The sequence below is a fragment of the Pogona vitticeps genome, chromosome 6, assembly GCF_051106095.1.
Source record: "Pogona vitticeps strain Pit_001003342236 chromosome 6, PviZW2.1, whole genome shotgun sequence".
NCBI lineage: Eukaryota > Metazoa > Chordata > Lepidosauria > Squamata > Agamidae > Pogona > Pogona vitticeps.
This window is the reverse complement of record NC_135788.1, coordinates 39,649,798-39,666,155: the sequence shown is the minus strand read 5'-3', so window position 1 is coordinate 39,666,155 and position 16,358 is coordinate 39,649,798. Positions and strand designations below refer to the sequence as shown.

Genomic DNA, 16,358 nt, shown 5'->3' with positions numbered 1-16,358 from the left:
GTATAAAGGCAGGAAAAACTGAAATGGCAATAAAAATTATGTCCCATTTTTTCAGTTGATGAAGCTTGGGCATAGGGAATTCCATGTCTGAATACCTACTAAAGTTCCAAGACCTTTAAAGGAATGCACCAATAACCACAGAGCCTTTAATTTCCATCACCATAATAAATCCTTTTTATCTCACAAAAACCCATAGCTTAGTACCTGTGGTATAGCATCAGAATGACGTTACTGCTGTAGTTAAGTTTATAAAATCAACAAGATGAAGATAATTTGTTAATGAAATTGTTGAGATAAGGGGAGAAAGTATTGCTTTTCAGATGAAAGGATGAGAATGCCGAAATAATTTTTGTTTTAGTAATGCAGATCCAAGTACGCTTAGCTACTGTTTCCAGAGTTTGAACAAGTCATTTTTTGTACTACAATAATCTCCTACCAGCTTGGCTGGCTACTAGTCTATCTGGCTTGGACCACTACCTGAAGCCTTTCGGTGCTGGAGTCTTTGCCCACTTGTAGCATCACAAGAGCCTCACAAGCTTATCTGCATATCTTCTTCCAGCAGGCTTCTATCAAAGAAGCAAGCTTGCCACTTTCTTAATTCAGAGCGCTGCTCCCTAACTCAAGCTTCGGTCTTCATGCAAATCAGTCACATGTTTGCCAGTTGAGTATATAACCTTTTATTCTCTCCTGATCAGAACTGTTGCCCGTTATGTCCCTCTTAGAGTACTTACCAATTTTAGAGCTCTCACCAGGTGGCCCAGTTAGAGGTTTTATATAGAACTTCCAGCCATTAGTCAAATTTGTTAATACCTTGATTAGTACCAATTGTATTTTACTCAGAGTTTGAAATAATTCATTAGCATTTAAATCGTTACTTTTATGTTAAAAAGGCCAAGCAAACTCACATATCCAATCTTCTTTTTTGAAAATATGATTTTTACATGAGTAGATGAATCCATTTGTTTGCCCTCCTGTTTAACACAAAAATAACGATTATTTAAAGTTAATAATATTAACACTAATGTGTTATTTCCAAGCTCTGATTTTACTGTCCACCTGGTATGCATATAATGAAAGGCAGTTTCTCCCATTAGTCATTTGAAGGTTTGATACCTCTCTCCACTTTTCACCAGCATTTGTTACTAATACAGCCATAACTGCATGCCCTCTGCAAAATAGCAGTGGCAGGTATCTGGTTTTGGCCTTAATATAACACTCAGAACTTATTTACCATATATAAGCAGATTAAAAACAGCAAGTTTCCTTTTTTTAACCATTTAATGTCAGTTTATAGGAGGTGCCTAAAGCAAGGGCTTTCAATGGTATTGCAAAATTTGTTCAGTTATTTATGAAAGTATCTTTCAGATATCCCTGCCCTGAGCCATTAAAGCATTCAAAGGTTTTTAAAAAACACTTTGAAATCAACCAAGAAACATATTGTGTGCCACTGCAGCTGAAAAAATACTGATGTAAGATGATGAAATCACTAGTAATTCTATTAAGTTAAGACCCGCCTGTTATGTAGCTCATGAATGTGGAGAATTTACCACTTTTGACTGCTCAGCATTTAAGGTTAGGGTTTTTTTTTTCAGAACAGGTTAATCTCCCACGGATTTCAAGGTATGAAACACTTTTAAGACGTTCCTCATTCCAAAAATGAAAGTAAATTAGAGAAAGGAAATGTTTATCTAGAATGGAACACCATCATTTGTCTATACAGATATTAGTCTAAACCAGGGATGACAGAAAGTGATGATTTAAAAAAGTTAAAAAATTAAAAGCAAACTTTCAAAAAACGCTTTTCATAAAAATGCCATTATGGTGTCTGTTTCTTTAAGTGCAGTTAAAAAAACTTTGATAAAAGAAATCATTTCAAACCATACATTTAAACTCATAACCAATTATTACAAAACTTTTTCTGCATAAAAAGGGAGACAGGAAAAAAATCTTGCACTAAATCCAATTTATTCCCAACTAGAGTTAACACATTGAATCAATGTGACTTATGAAAGTATTGACTTAACAAATCCTGTTTATTCAGTGGATCTATTCTGGTTGGAACTGGCAATTTTATTTAGTCCCTTTTATCCAAGGGTAAATGTAATGTTGACAAAAATCCTATTGCATAATTTACTCTGGCATAAGGGAAATGATGTCATCATAGAGACAGGTCACCAATCATTAGAGTTTCTGCTGCAATTCTTCATGAGATTCCTCATTGTTTGCAAGTCAGGTGGCTTTGTACATGACCCAGAATACAAATAAGAATGGTTAATCAGCAGCATTAATTTAAAAGTTCCCACTTGGATTCTCAATCACATGTAAAGTCACCGGACTCACATATATTAAGGAATTGCATGAGAAATGTAGCAGGGACACTTAAATGAGTGGCAGAGGCTGACTACATGGGCTGTTTAGCCCACTGTTTAGAGTGATGCAGGGATGGGCTGGTGCACTCTTAAAGATGGCAATAAGACGTCTTTGATAAAGCTTTCCAGCCTGGCCCTAGAGTGTTCCTACCCACAGCTTTCTGGCCCCTGTCAAGAGGCTTCTGGTATAGGTAAGATCATTCTGGTTTGAATTGGTTCCAGCATTTGTGATCATTGCAAGCCTTCAATTTGGCAATATCATGCAGTGGCTTAATAAGCAGGTTATTGGCAATTAATCACTTCCTTTTGTATATATACCTGATGTATTGCATCAGCAATAGTCCATATACAGTAAAAATATTTTTCTTCTTCTTCTTCTCCTTCTTCTCCCTCTGCTAAGCAGGGGAAGTGATTAATTTGCCAACGTCTTGAAGTGGATTGATTATTAACCCGTTTCACTATATTGGTAGAATCCATTTCCATGTGAATGGTCACGCTTAATGTTTTCCAAGTTTGCCCACATTCACTTTCTCCTTGCTGCTAGTGTAGCTGTACCCACAGCCTCCTCTGCAGTAATTTCATATCTCCTGCCACTAGTGTAATTTATGCAATAGCATTTTAGCAACGGAATCATATAGTGCAAGGGCACAGGATCCAGGAAATTTCATGTACTAAATCGGGATTGTTCAACAAGTCCTTCTGGGTGGTCTCGTATTGCTTTGTTACAACTGTCAGCTATCTATGCTCTGGAATGCTTTCAGCTTTCAAACTGTATACATGTCTTATTTTGACAACAAAACTGTTTTTATTTAAGGATTCTTCCAGTTGGAACATTTATATTTCTGGAAGTGTCACTTTCATTAGCTTTTCCTCCCTTGGGAAAGGTATGATTTATTTTTAGTATTTCTTTGTAATGGGATAGACATTAGATGCATGATGCTTCCTATGTGAAGGTGATGTCTGGTGGGACCCTCTAGTCAGAACGTTTCAATTAGCACTCAGACAAACAAACACGTCCCAGAATAGACACTCTAGCAGGGTTCTTAAATATTTCTTAAAGACTTCCTGAAGAGAAGCAGCCTTTTAAAGGAACGTTTAGATGTGAAATCCAGTGCTTCTACCTACGCTGCTTTCTGGCCAAGTAAGAGAAAGAGGGGTAGAATTTTTGCTAGAAACGCCCCATGATTTCTTATATATAAGACTGTTTTGCCCATTAACCCCTGATTCCTGGAATGTTTTTAATATTAAATATTTAAAATCTGCTTGTTCAGTGAGACTTCCATTGAAGTAAATATGCATAGGAGTGTAGCTGTAGCCTCCAAGTAAGCACATCTGTGGCATTGGTTGATAACCCAGAGTAGAGAAACCATCAGATCAAGCTCATGCACACCAGATGAAGGGGAGGTTTCTGAGGTTGAAATTTTTCCTAGGATTTTTCTTATTCTAAGGAAAATTAGTAGACCAGTTCCTCAGCTGAGTGTCCTTTTCCTCACTTTCGTGGGGCATTTTGAAGGTATCATGGAGGTGGAGGAAGGCTCTACAAAACAGATCCTATCCAAGATATACCCTCATCCAAGGTGTACTAAAACTCCTGCCTCTTCCATTAAAAAAAATTAAAAATGTTTCAACTCTGCCTCTGCAATGGCTTTGGAGTCAGAAACACAAGAGTGTATTTGTGCATGCTTCACTCCATAATGGTTGAATGAAGTTCATGAAATGTCTGAAAATATGGGTGCATGGAATACTGCACAGTGTGTGTGTGTGTGTGTGTGTGTGTGTGTGTATGTACACATGTAGAGAGAGTGTGTGTGTATGTGTACTAGTGGTTCAAAGAGATAAATGAGTGCTGCAATAATGGATTGGTAGACAGAGAGAAGGGTCTTGTGTATGAGTTGGGGAAATTTTGATGAGATTAAAAAATAACCTTAGAGGTGATATAGGAAAATATTGGGCTTCTTTTACTGTGGTGTGTGTGTGTGTGTAAGTGAGTGTGAGTGAGAGAGGGGGGAACAGACTAAGGAGCGTAATTTTGTGTTGTACAGCTTAGTTCCAAATGTTTTGTGGATAAATTGTCTTGTAAACCCATCAGTTAGCATTTTCAGGGAATGAGTGTTTTTTCCATATTTACTGCAGCAGCTATGTTATAAATGAGCAAGCATATCCAGGCCATTTTGTGATTGCATACATTTGCTCAAAATGCCAAATATAGTTGTGTGGGACCTTTGCAAATACAAAGGGTATTGGTTTTAATTTTTTTACATTATTGAAACTTTGCTATCAACAGTGCATTCAGAGATTATTATTATTGTTCATACACATCAAAAAGTGTGTTTCAACCCAACAAGGGTACTGTGGGCACAAGACTTCCACGCTATCTAATATGCAGACTTTGAGAGGTCATTTTCCCCTTTGAAATAACCTAATACAGGGACTAATGGCAAGAACACAGAAAATCCCAGATCTTGTCTTGGCTGCATTCCTGGCAGGTGGCAATTTAAGCAGCTGCTGAAGGGACATCAGTGCTTTCCTGTTGCAAGACCAAAGCTGAGAGAAGCAGTGCAGGTAGGAGGCCACATGCTTGTATTCCTTTCCCCTCCCCAGGCCAGAGGCCTGCTGGAAAAGTGGGGTGAGCTGAGCCAGATGTAGTATTGAGAAGTACTGTATTGTGATCAGGTCAGAAAATGCTTACTTCTCAAAAATGTCAATTTCTAGCACTGTGGCTGTTGAAATGGCAACAGTTCCAAATGAAATGTAACTTTGCTAGGCCAACTCTAGGGAGAGCTACACTTTCTGTGCTCAAGCCAGGAGCTCTTCTAGGTTGACTGCATTGTGAACTCAGTAGAGCCTGGTGTAACCACCACTACACTTAGTCAAGGAGATAGGCTCCTGGAGATACTCCTGTCTAAGGACAGTGGTGGCAGCTGTGAACTTGGGGGGGGGATGGCTGCTGAGCCTTCAACTCAGACTGGGTGTAGTAGTGGCTATCCCTGCAAACCAGTTCTCTCTGGATTCTAAGGTGCATCCCAAGAACTCTCAAGGTCATAGAAACAAACTTCTGAAAGCTATCTAATTCAGTGACTTGTTGGTTGTTATAACCTGTTATCCTATCCCATTCTCCTGCAAGCATCTTTGTGGTATATTTCCAGAAAGTATGGGAGGAAGCCTATATACCAGTTTTCCTCTCCGCCATTTTTTAAAGACGTGCGAGAACTACTTTTATAAACACTCTCCTTAATCCTGTAAAATGTGCTGACTTTCTGTTTGACTCGGCAGCTTTTGTGTATGTATATGTATGTGATTTTTGTGTGTCCGTGATTTACAATATAACCCTCTGTATGTTCAATTAGGCAAAAGTCATACAGAATTTGATTATTCTCATGTGAACAGGGTTTGAAGCCTTAGTTATTTTAGGACACAAGCTTTGGAATTTCTGGAACAAAATTGAAAACTATTGCATATGAAGAAAAAAGATACTGTATAATGTTTTTAAAAAATGAAATAAATATCCCAAGAAATGTGTCTATATGAGTTTTAGCTGTCATGAATTATTCTGTGGTATTATTTGCAACATTTAAAGGGGTTAATATGTTAGATGAAAGAGGGAATAGATAAACATTTTTATTGCTGGATCTGAGGAGGGTTGTTCTGATTAAATTACATGATTATTTGAATGGGATAGAAGATAGAGTGCATCGTTTCTTGCCCTCAACTTTAATGCCTTTAATCAAATAATGACCTTCTGGAAATAGTTAATTTTAAGCATTTGGAAAGATCAATACCACTTTGCCACCAAAAAATGGCCCAGATGATGTGAAATTTGATGTATTTAAAGTACCATTTTACCCTTTTAACCTAGTAAATAATTTAAAATGCTTTCAGTAATCTTTTGCCACCATTATGTACCTCATTGTTCAAAGTATTAACCGTACAAACATGCTCCTCTTCCAAAGCAACCTTTCCTGCTCTATAAAGAGCATGCAGGTCAAAGCCTAAGGTAGTGTGCAATACTGGCTTTAACTTTCTTGAGAATACATGGTTTCATTCTGTATAAATTAGTATAGTCATCCAGAGTATATGCAAAGAAATGGTTGATGCTTTCAAAGAAAATCATCTGTATTTTATCCATTATAGTCTTGTTGTGTCAAAGGTGAAGGATTAGGTGGCTTTGTTTTAGAAGTCCGTTTTATACAGTTTGTAGAACAGTAGTATGAAATTATGTCTGAGTACCTTCAGCTTTGTAAATGGGAAAAATTACCCTCTATTAGCATGTTTGTGGGCAGATTAAAAACTGTCTTCATTAGCATAAGGAACACTTACTGATTCTTTATAAAACTAGAAAATTATTTGCTGAATGATAAATTGCTAGCTTTACAGTTAGTTGTTGTTGACAATGAGCTCATTCAAAATGCGTATTGCAGTTTAGTCTACAACAAGACTGAATTCCCTTTTTTCACTCAGAACTACTGTTTAATGGATTATGTACTTAAACCCTGTTCATGCTGCATATGAAATGTAATTCATGCTTTTCACTAAAACCTTTGTATCAAATATCCTTATTTAGACTGTTTCTTTTATTACTGTATATTTGTATGATACTCTGTACACCAAGGATTGTAACAGAATCTCCTACCTCTAATTTTGGAATAGAAAAAGCCTTCCAAATTTTACATTTACAAAATATGAATTAGTCTTCCGATTTTATAAATTAGATTTGTTAACTTATTTTCATTAATATATTTATATACAATTGAATTGTTAAAAATAGAATCACAAATTACTTTGCAATAAAAAATCCCAAATAAAACCTCTTCTTATTTTTATCAGGCCTCTACTTTGTGACAAATCATATTTAAAAAAACAAATAGAAAATAGATATTTGTTTTGGAAACAAAGTGTTACTGGTCATATCGTTTTTCCAGGCCCTGAATTGTGTTGTACAGTAAAATGTGACAGACATGAAACATAGGCTGAAACCCAGTTGCTTAACATAATAAATTGCAACTAGAGTAAGTCCACTGAATCCATGGAACTTGTAGAGGAGTTAATTCATCAAGTACCCACTGATTCAGTGGGTCTACTCCAGTGCAACTAGCTGCTAAGCAACAGGATTTCAGCCATGGAATTGCTATAATCCATAGAAGCTGAATTATAATACTGTATTCTAAGTGAGAGTTTTTATACCAAATGAATATTTGGCAGTTTTGTTTCTTTCACTTTAAAAAAAAGTCTTATGTTTCTTAAATTTAAAAAAATCTTTTAAAAAAATGAGCTCAGAAAACTTACTTAAATGCTTCTCTTTCATCATTTTCCTGCTTAGTGTAGCAAGACCTTTGCATATGTTACTCAGCTGCTATAAAGTGCATAGCAGTATTTCCTTTGTGGCAGATGGATTTAAAACTTGACTTCTCAATAAATGTAGGTTTACAATACATAACTTTACAGGATTTGTGTTGTATATAACAGGTTTGAACATATTATCTTAGAATTCATCTGCATGGCATTTTCAGCTTATCCCAAGGCCCAAGCCAGTATCTTAAGTAATAGGGAGAGAGTGTAGTGATTGATAGCAGCTAAAGGCGTGATTTTGAATAGAAACAAAGGCTTTAGAACAGAAGGTGTCAAATTAAACTTTGTCAGTTTGAAAAGTAGTAACATCCTGAAAGTTCATCTGCATATTCACATGTGACTAATGTTTATATTTTGCCTTGTCTTCTTCCTTCTTTATATGCAGTGCAATGCTGCCTGGCAAAGTTGCTGCACAGGTATTTAGGTTTATTTCTACTGCCATTTTAGGTTGTTCTCTTCAAGGGTGGGCTTCCAGATGTGTTATTGAACAATAATGTGATGCATTCATGAACTTCTTTAAAAACATTCTCTGTACCCTTTTTAAATACTAATTGTGTTATATTTGATGCAAGGAAAGATGTATCTCTCCTTCTGTTGAAAGTGATACATGCATTTGTGATCTATATTCCAGTGTATAACCCACAGAATTCAGGACAGGTTGTGTTTAAACCTAAAGATATGCAATAACGAGGTTTTTGCAGCACGTAAATTTTTCACAATGTTAAAAAAGGCCTGCCTATTTTTTTTGGTTCTACACTAAGTTTGAATGAACCAATGTTGTACAGTATTAAAATGTCCTCAGAACTGTTGGCAGTGGAGCTCTGTATGAAAAAGAATGTCAGTTTCCCCTCTAAAGAACAAAAACTTGGTGGCACACTTTAAGAGATTTATTTCAGTGTTTATTCACCTCTGCAGTCCTTGGGGTAGGAGTCAAGATGGAATGGATTTCTTTGAATATATTGAAATAAATGTTAATTTAAGACATGAGCTTATTCGTGTTGAAATAGTTTAGATATTCATAATTAAATGATTGTTTTTATTTTTAAAAGAAAATGTTCCATGTTATATACATCCGTATAATGAGAGTAGTATGTCATAAAATATAACAGCTATTTTAAAATAGAAGTAAAAATGGGATGCAGAAGTTAAAATGTAGGGCAAGAAATCATTTTTAGATTTTAGGATTTGTTTTAATTTTTTTCAAAAAAAAAACCCCACCATATCTCTGTAATCTCTCAAAATTACTGGGCTACCATCAAAAAGCTGAGTTGTATTTACATTTGTAATTCATCACACTGTTTGGAGGGTGAGGAATTAGAAGTATTATTTCAGGGCCAAGGTTAATAGCAGACTACTGGAAATGTTTTATTAGTCATGGGTAATTAATAAAGATATGTCTGCACTCAGAACACAGAAGTGACAACAAGAGCAAATACTTGCTGAATATATCACGTCTTCTTTTTTTCCGGAATTACTTATTAAATTATTTACAGCCCATGGAACATACATGTGCCCCTTTTTATAGCCTCTTATCTGCAAACCAAGCCATTTATGTTATGAGCATTCTAGCACCCAGATATACTGTACAGCATGGTGCAGAGATGGAGGGTTTGATGGGAATATGGCTAGTACATGTGGAATGGTTCTTCTGCCCAATATGTACCGACTTTATGTATCTCATGAAAAAACAGAGTTGGGTATTTTAAAGCAGGCAAAAAGAATGTGTGTCTTGTGTGTTTGCTGAACTTAAGTAATATTTTGAAATAGATCAGGAAAATATATTCTTGCTAATGAGGGCATGTCAGTTGCTCACCATCAGTGATTTCACTAGTATAAACAGTAACCTCACATTCTACCTACCTAGTCAGAAACTCCCTACTCTGAATAGAGCTAAAATGCTAGGTAGAAAGAATATAGATCAGCTTTTACCTTAATGTGATAGGTTTCTCTTTACAGAGACAGTAGCATTTCTACATTCAGGAGCCAGTGTTGGCATCTTCATAAGCAAAGGGTTTTGCTTTCAACTTCCATCCGTACAACACGCTCAATATACACTGAAAACACTGCAACTATATATCCATGTATTGAAGAGCATTTCTCCTATGTTCGCACTTTATCATCTTCCCAGACTAATCATTGGTGGTAGAATATGGTAAAACCTAAGCGTTCCATCTCATTGAGTTCAGTAGGAGTTTACACATGGTAAACCTTCAGTAGGTATGAATCCTATGTGATTTGACCTAAAATTGACCTCAGAGGCTCTGTTCTCAGGTACAACACTGAGAAACATCACTAATTCATATGAAAACTTATGTGTTACCCTTCTTGTATTTAGCAGATATAAGGGGACAGGGGCCTTTTAGTGGCAGACCCCTACCTTTTGGCTCCGACACTTGCAGTAAAAAATAACAATCTTGAAATTGTTTTTATTTCACTGATACTGTAACACTTTGATCTTGATTTCTGAGTTTGTAAATTGCCAAATGATCTTCATCTAAGAAGGCAGAATAAACATTAACTGAATTATAGTCATTTAAAAATAATATATTTCTCCCCATCCTTAAATTGTATAAACGCCAATGGTTAGTTCTTTGTTAAACACTTTGTTTAACTTGTATTTTAATCCATGTATTTTCATGTAAACGAAACACTGTTTTTTTTCTTTGTCTTGTTTCTTTAAACCAATATTTAAAAATTAAATGATACAACAGATATCATTTAAGATGCCTTATAAACGGTTAAGGGGGCAAAATCTGTGCATCTATTTTAGAAGCAAATTAGCATTTGCTACAGTTCTCCTGGGACAATCTTTTGGCACACTTTCAAGCCTGTTTTTCCATAGAACATGCTTGGGTTATAGCAGGTGTTTTTATAGATAGGTTGCATGTGCTGTGATATGAAGACGGTGAAAAGTGTTGTCCAGTCTGTATTATACAAAAAATATTGAGTTTGACTTTCAAATCAGATGTTCCTGATTAGGGGGATGACTTGTCAACTGGTTTTGGTATTTCAGGAGAAGCATCTGAGCATATAGCAAGAAAAAGGAAAACCTGTTCCATATATGTTTGTTCCAAGGATTTTTTTTCCTCCTTTCAAAAATACATTCAGATTCTTCCATATCATATGATTATCTGAGCCATCTTTAGAATCAAAATAGATATCAGGAGATGTTCTTTTGTGCTGAACTACAAAAATAACACAAACATTTTTTAAATTAAAAAAGAGACATTGAATATACAAGCCATCTCAAGCCCTTTTTGTTTCTCAGATGGATACGGGTTTGTGTAAAAGAGAACCAGCGGCACTATATTAATAAAATAAGAGAAAATTGAATGCTATCCTTTATACTTGAAATATGCAATGTGCTAATGGTGGTTTGCTTGTTTTCTGTTGGTTTTTTAAAGCACACGACAGCTATAAGCACTAGGTTATTATTCTAAACATTTGTTCTCTCTTTCTGGTTTAGGAAAGCAACATTATGGTCTCTTGATGTTTTGATTTTTATTTTGCAGAATTTCATAGAGCAGTATTATAGTTTATTCTTCTTTATGAAATGATTAGGTTTGACCTCATTGCTTCCAAGGAAAGGGTTTGTGAGGCGTAGTTTCTTACTCAAATGATCTAATATGTTATTATATTATCCCAAGGGATGGCTTTGTGAACTCTTGCGCTGGAAAGAAGATCCTTCACCTGAGAACAGAACACTTTGGGAGAATCTGTCAATGATCCGGAGGTTCCTCAGTCTTCCTCAGCCTGAACGAGATGCCATTTACGAACAAGAAAGCAATGCAGTTCATCACCATGGCGACAGACCTTCCCACATTATCCATGTTCCAGCAGAGCAGATTCAGGTTGGTTTGCCTTGGCCTATTCCGCATAGGAGGAAGAGGAAGAAGAAAGCTTAACCTGGGGGGAGAGGGGGGGAAACCTTTTGTTTCTGCCATGTTAAGTAGCAATGTCTTAGTATGAGTAAGAATATTGCACAATTAATATCTGACATTATTCATTTTTAACAAATACCTGACTTTTTGTGCAATGCATCAGAATTAATTATATAGTTTTCCCATCAGCAGCATCTCCCACATTGGGCCACTAAAATATATCTTTTACTTTTTTAAAAAAGAAAAAGTTGGGTGAGTGCAACTTCTCAATTAAAGGTGTATACTAACGAAGTACTATATGTGCACTTGAGACCTTTTTTCATTTCATGAACTCTTTTGTCAACAGCTGGATTGCCAGTGATTCTGATGCTTCAAAAATAACTGAAGTGCATATGCAGTACTTGTATTGGGCCATAATTTATACATGTATAGGATTTAGATATTTTAGATACCATAATTTTAAAACAAAAAGGCCACCAAAGTGTCTACAGGAGTAGTTCATTTAAGTGGAAATAATAAGAGGAATACAAGCCCCAAATTCGTCATCCCACTTACCTCCACAGTTTTTGAAAGTTGGCATGAGTCAATGTTTTTTTGTTTTTGTTTTTTGTTTTTTGTTTTGTCTTCCCTTTAGAGCCCCTCTCCCACCAACCTTGGGAAAGGAGAGCATAGAGGCGCCTTCTTACCTGGGCTGTTGACCACTGGACCATGGCTGGGTGCTGCTCCCCAGGTGAGCTGGCACAAGTTTGATCTGTTAGGGAGAGAAATGGAGGGGATTCAGGGCTTCAGCCAATGTTTCCTTCTGTATCAATACAGAACGGGGTCTTTGAGACTTCTTAAAGTTTTAATTTTAATGTAAACTGTATCATAGTGTAATTTAAAGGGTAGGGTAAAAAAATGAACAATAAATAAACAATGTGGCCATTTTAGTCTATTGTATTGAAGATCTGGGCTTAATGTTTTTTTCTTCTACAAGGAACAGTAGTCCTCTTAATCATTCCAAGTAATATTTGAGAGTGTTTCAGTAGCCCACAGTACAGTAAATTGTAGTCCACAATTTAATTATTAAAGATAAAACAAATTGAGGAATAGAACATTAGCTTCTTGAAACTGAAAGCTGAGAATCATAGCATTTGATTTTGCTAAGGAGAGTATAAGGAGATCAATGCTAACAAATGCTGCTTCACAGGCTTGAAAACTGCAGATTTTAATGAATTTCACACATATAAAAGTAAAACAAAATCCTTATTTTCTACAAACATTCTCATATTCTGCCACTTTCTCATGTTCACTTGTCATGTTACTAGAAACGGTTTTGTTTATCTTGTAAGTAATGCTCATAGTTACAATCCTGAACATATTTAGTAAAAAGAGGTCCCATTAAAATTATAAGGGCTTAGTTTGAGTAAACATGTAGGGTTTGGCTATGTGTACCAGTAGCAGTAGTGCTATCAGAAACTAACAATACTGCTGAATGTATTTAAGATTTCTGCCTTTGTATGTTCAATATTTTTATTGTTGTTTAGTCGTTGTGTCTGACTCCTCATGACCCCTGGACCAGAGCACACCAGTCCCCTCCTGTCTTCCACTGCCTCCTGGAGTTGGGTCAAATTCATGTTGGTAGTTTCAGTGACACTGTCCAATCATCTCGTCCTCCGACGTCCCCTTCTCCTCTTGCCTTCACACTTTCCCAACACCAGACTCTTTTCCAGGGAGTCTTCTCTTCTCATGAGATGGCCAAAGTATTGGAGCCTCAGCTTCAGGATCTGTCCTTCCAGTGAGCACTCAGGGTTGATTTCTTCCAAAATGGATAGGTTTGTTTTCCTTGCAGTCCAGGGGACTCTCAAGAGTTTCCTCCAGCACCACAATTCAAAAGCATCAATCTTTCGGCAGTCAGCCTTCTTTATGGTCCAGCTCTCATTTCCATAAATCACTACTGGTAAAAAACTATAGCTTTGACTATGCAGACCTTTGTCGGCAAGGAGATGTCTCTGCTTTTTAAGATGCTGTCTAGGTTTGTCGTCTGCATTCCATTTTCTGTAATTTTCCATACAGTATCTCCCTTGTATTTTGTTCCCCTTCTCTGCTATTTGTAAGGCCTCATTGGACACCCACTTTGCTTTCTTGCATTTCCTTTTCTTTGGGATGGTTTTTGTTCCTTCCTCCTGTACAATGTTACAAGCCTCCATCCATAGTTCTTCAGGCACTCTGTCCACCAAATCTAGTTCCTTAAATCTGTTCTTCACTTCCACTGTGTATTCATAAGGGATTTGGTTTAGATTATGCCTGACTAGCTCAGTGGTTTTTCCTACTTCAGTTTAAGCTTGAGTTTTGCTATAAGAAGCTGATGATCAGAGCCACCATCGGCTCCAGGTCTTGTTTTTGCTGACTGTATAGAGCTTCTCCATCTTTGGCTGCAGAGAATATAATCAATCTAATTTCGGTACTGCCCATCTGGTGATGTCCATGTGTAGAGTCGCCTCTTGTATTGTTGGAAAAGAGTGTTTGTGATGACCAGCTTGTTCTCTTGACAAAACTCTATTAGCTTTTGCCCTGCTTTGTTTTGAACTCCAAGGCCAAACTTACCTGCTGTTCCTTTTATCTCTGGACTCCCTACTTTAGCATTCCAGTCCCCTAGAATGAGAACAACATATTTCTTTGGTGCTAGTTCTAGAAGGTGTTGTAAGTCTTCATAGAATTGGTCAGTTCCAGCCTCTTCAGCATTGGTGGTTGGTGCATATACTTGGCTTACTGTGATATTGAAAGGTCTGCCTTGGATTCGTATTGAAATCATTCTATCATTTTTGAGATTATATCCCAGTACAGTACAGCTTTTCCCACTATTTTTTTACTATGAGGGCTACTCCATTTCTCCTACGGGATTCATGACCACAATAGTAGATATGATAATCATCTGAATTTAATTTGCCCATTCCCATCCATTTTAGTTCACTAACGCCTAGAATGTCAATGTTTATTCTTGCCATCTCCTGTTTGACCACATCCAGCTTACCAAAGTTCATAGATCTTACATTCCAGATTCCTATGCAGTATTTTTCTTTGCAGCATTGGACTTTCCTTTCACTTCCAGGCACGTCCACAGCTGAGCGTCCTTTCAACTTTGGCCCAACCACTTCATTAGCTCTGGAGCTACTTGTACTTGTTCTCTGCTCTTCCTCAGTAGCATGTTGGACGCCTTTTGACCTGAGGGTCCCATCTTCCAGCCTCATATCTTTTAACCTTTTGTTTCTGGTTCATGGAGTTTTCTTGGCAAAGATACTGGGGTATCTGGATACCTGGAGCTTGCCAGTTCTTGCTCCAGGTGGACCACTTTTAGTCAGAACTCTCCACTATGACCTGTCCATCTCGGGTGTCCCTGCACAACATAGTCCATAGCTTCTCTGGATTACTCAATCCCCTTCGCCACTACAAGGCAGCAATCCATGAAGGGAATGTTCAGTATTAGCTGTGGCATATTCCTGACTTCTGTGGTTGTCTCACAGAAGTACTGTATATGGTATGTTGTCTTGAAGAATCCAGGCATACACACAGACTGCCTAAATGTTTATATTTTGATCTCTCTGCAGATCTGTGGGTTACTTTGGTTGATGCAAATTGCAAAGCACAGATCAGAGTTCTAGTGGAGTTAAATCCAAACAACATTTTTCTTTTTTCCTTCCTTTAATTGTATGTCTATCACACATATCCTTTAGTGATTCTGTTAAGTTGAATTGCTGACAGAATCACTTCTCTTTCTCTTCCACCCCAGGTTGTATCAAAGTGAGTTGGTTGGTCCACAAACAGCTCTAGAGAACTTCATGACTGAGTAGGAATTTGAACCTTGTACACCCTGTACCTAGTTTGACACTCTAACCATTGTGTCACACTAACTGTAAGAAATAATATACAGTAGTGTAATCAGAAGCAGCTCTGGGTCCAAGGACTTCTATCCCCCACCCACCCAAAATTTGAAGTGTGGCACACTCCTGCTCCCTCTTGCTCATCCTTAGCTATCATACACAGCAGGATAATTTGATGTAGTTCATTTAAACAGTACCAGTATGGTGTGTTCACATGTTGAAAAATGTTCATTTTACAAATAAGAAAACAGAAATATGACAATAGCTAATTAACTTTAATTGTTACCTGATTATTGACAGTGAGACAACAAGACAAAACAGTTTCCTTTTTTTCCTTTTATATCATCCTCCCTTCTCACATCATTGAATATTTAGGAGATCGTTAGTGGCAGTCCTGATTTTTCATTACTGTACAATGCAAAGTTTAGTGTCTGTAAATATTGTTTGTTCGTGATTCAATACAAATAAAGCTGCTGGATTTATTCTACATACTACTGGGACCTAAACAGCTGAAAAGAGTGGATCAGTTGGACAAGCTGCTTCAAGCTTAAGTATTCTATGCAGTATTAGATATGGAAATCATAAGGAAGGTTTCTGGAAACCTTAGATTGCATTTCTTTTCATAAAATCTCCAGTTTTACTTATCAAATTACCTTTGAATTTTTTCATCTTGCCCATGCAGATAATTCTGCAAAAGTCAACTGATGATATGCACTAGTATGGCATATACCAGGCTTCTTCCACTATGGTCCATAGAATAAATAATTATTTAAACATGACTGAGGATAGAAAATACTAAAGTTTGGAATATTCCTGTTATGTGTTCCTGCCAGTCTCCTGTGGTTTCTTCTAGTCTACTCCATTCCATTCTCCCTCTTTCTCAGTTTAGTTTGTGGTTTTTC

At 36.8% G+C, this 16,358-nt stretch overlaps 1 protein-coding gene across 18 annotated transcripts in view; it reads left to right on the top strand.

The window, feature by feature from the left end:
- SATB1 (SATB homeobox 1) overlaps positions 1-16,358 on the top strand; it is a 136,685-nt gene that overhangs the window by 117,321 nt on the left and 3,006 nt on the right. For 12 of the 18 annotated variants that reach the window (XM_073003365.2, XM_078377262.1, XM_078377261.1 and 9 more), the window contains 2 exons: positions 11,363-11,566; positions 12,231-12,326. In XM_073003365.2, coding sequence (XP_072859466.1) covers positions 11,363-11,566; positions 12,231-12,326 — 300 coding nt within the window. The remainder of the gene's footprint in view (positions 1-11,362; positions 11,567-12,230; positions 12,327-16,358) is intronic. The other 6 variants (XM_078377259.1, XM_073003372.2, XM_073003371.2 and 3 more) reach the window with 1 other exon arrangement.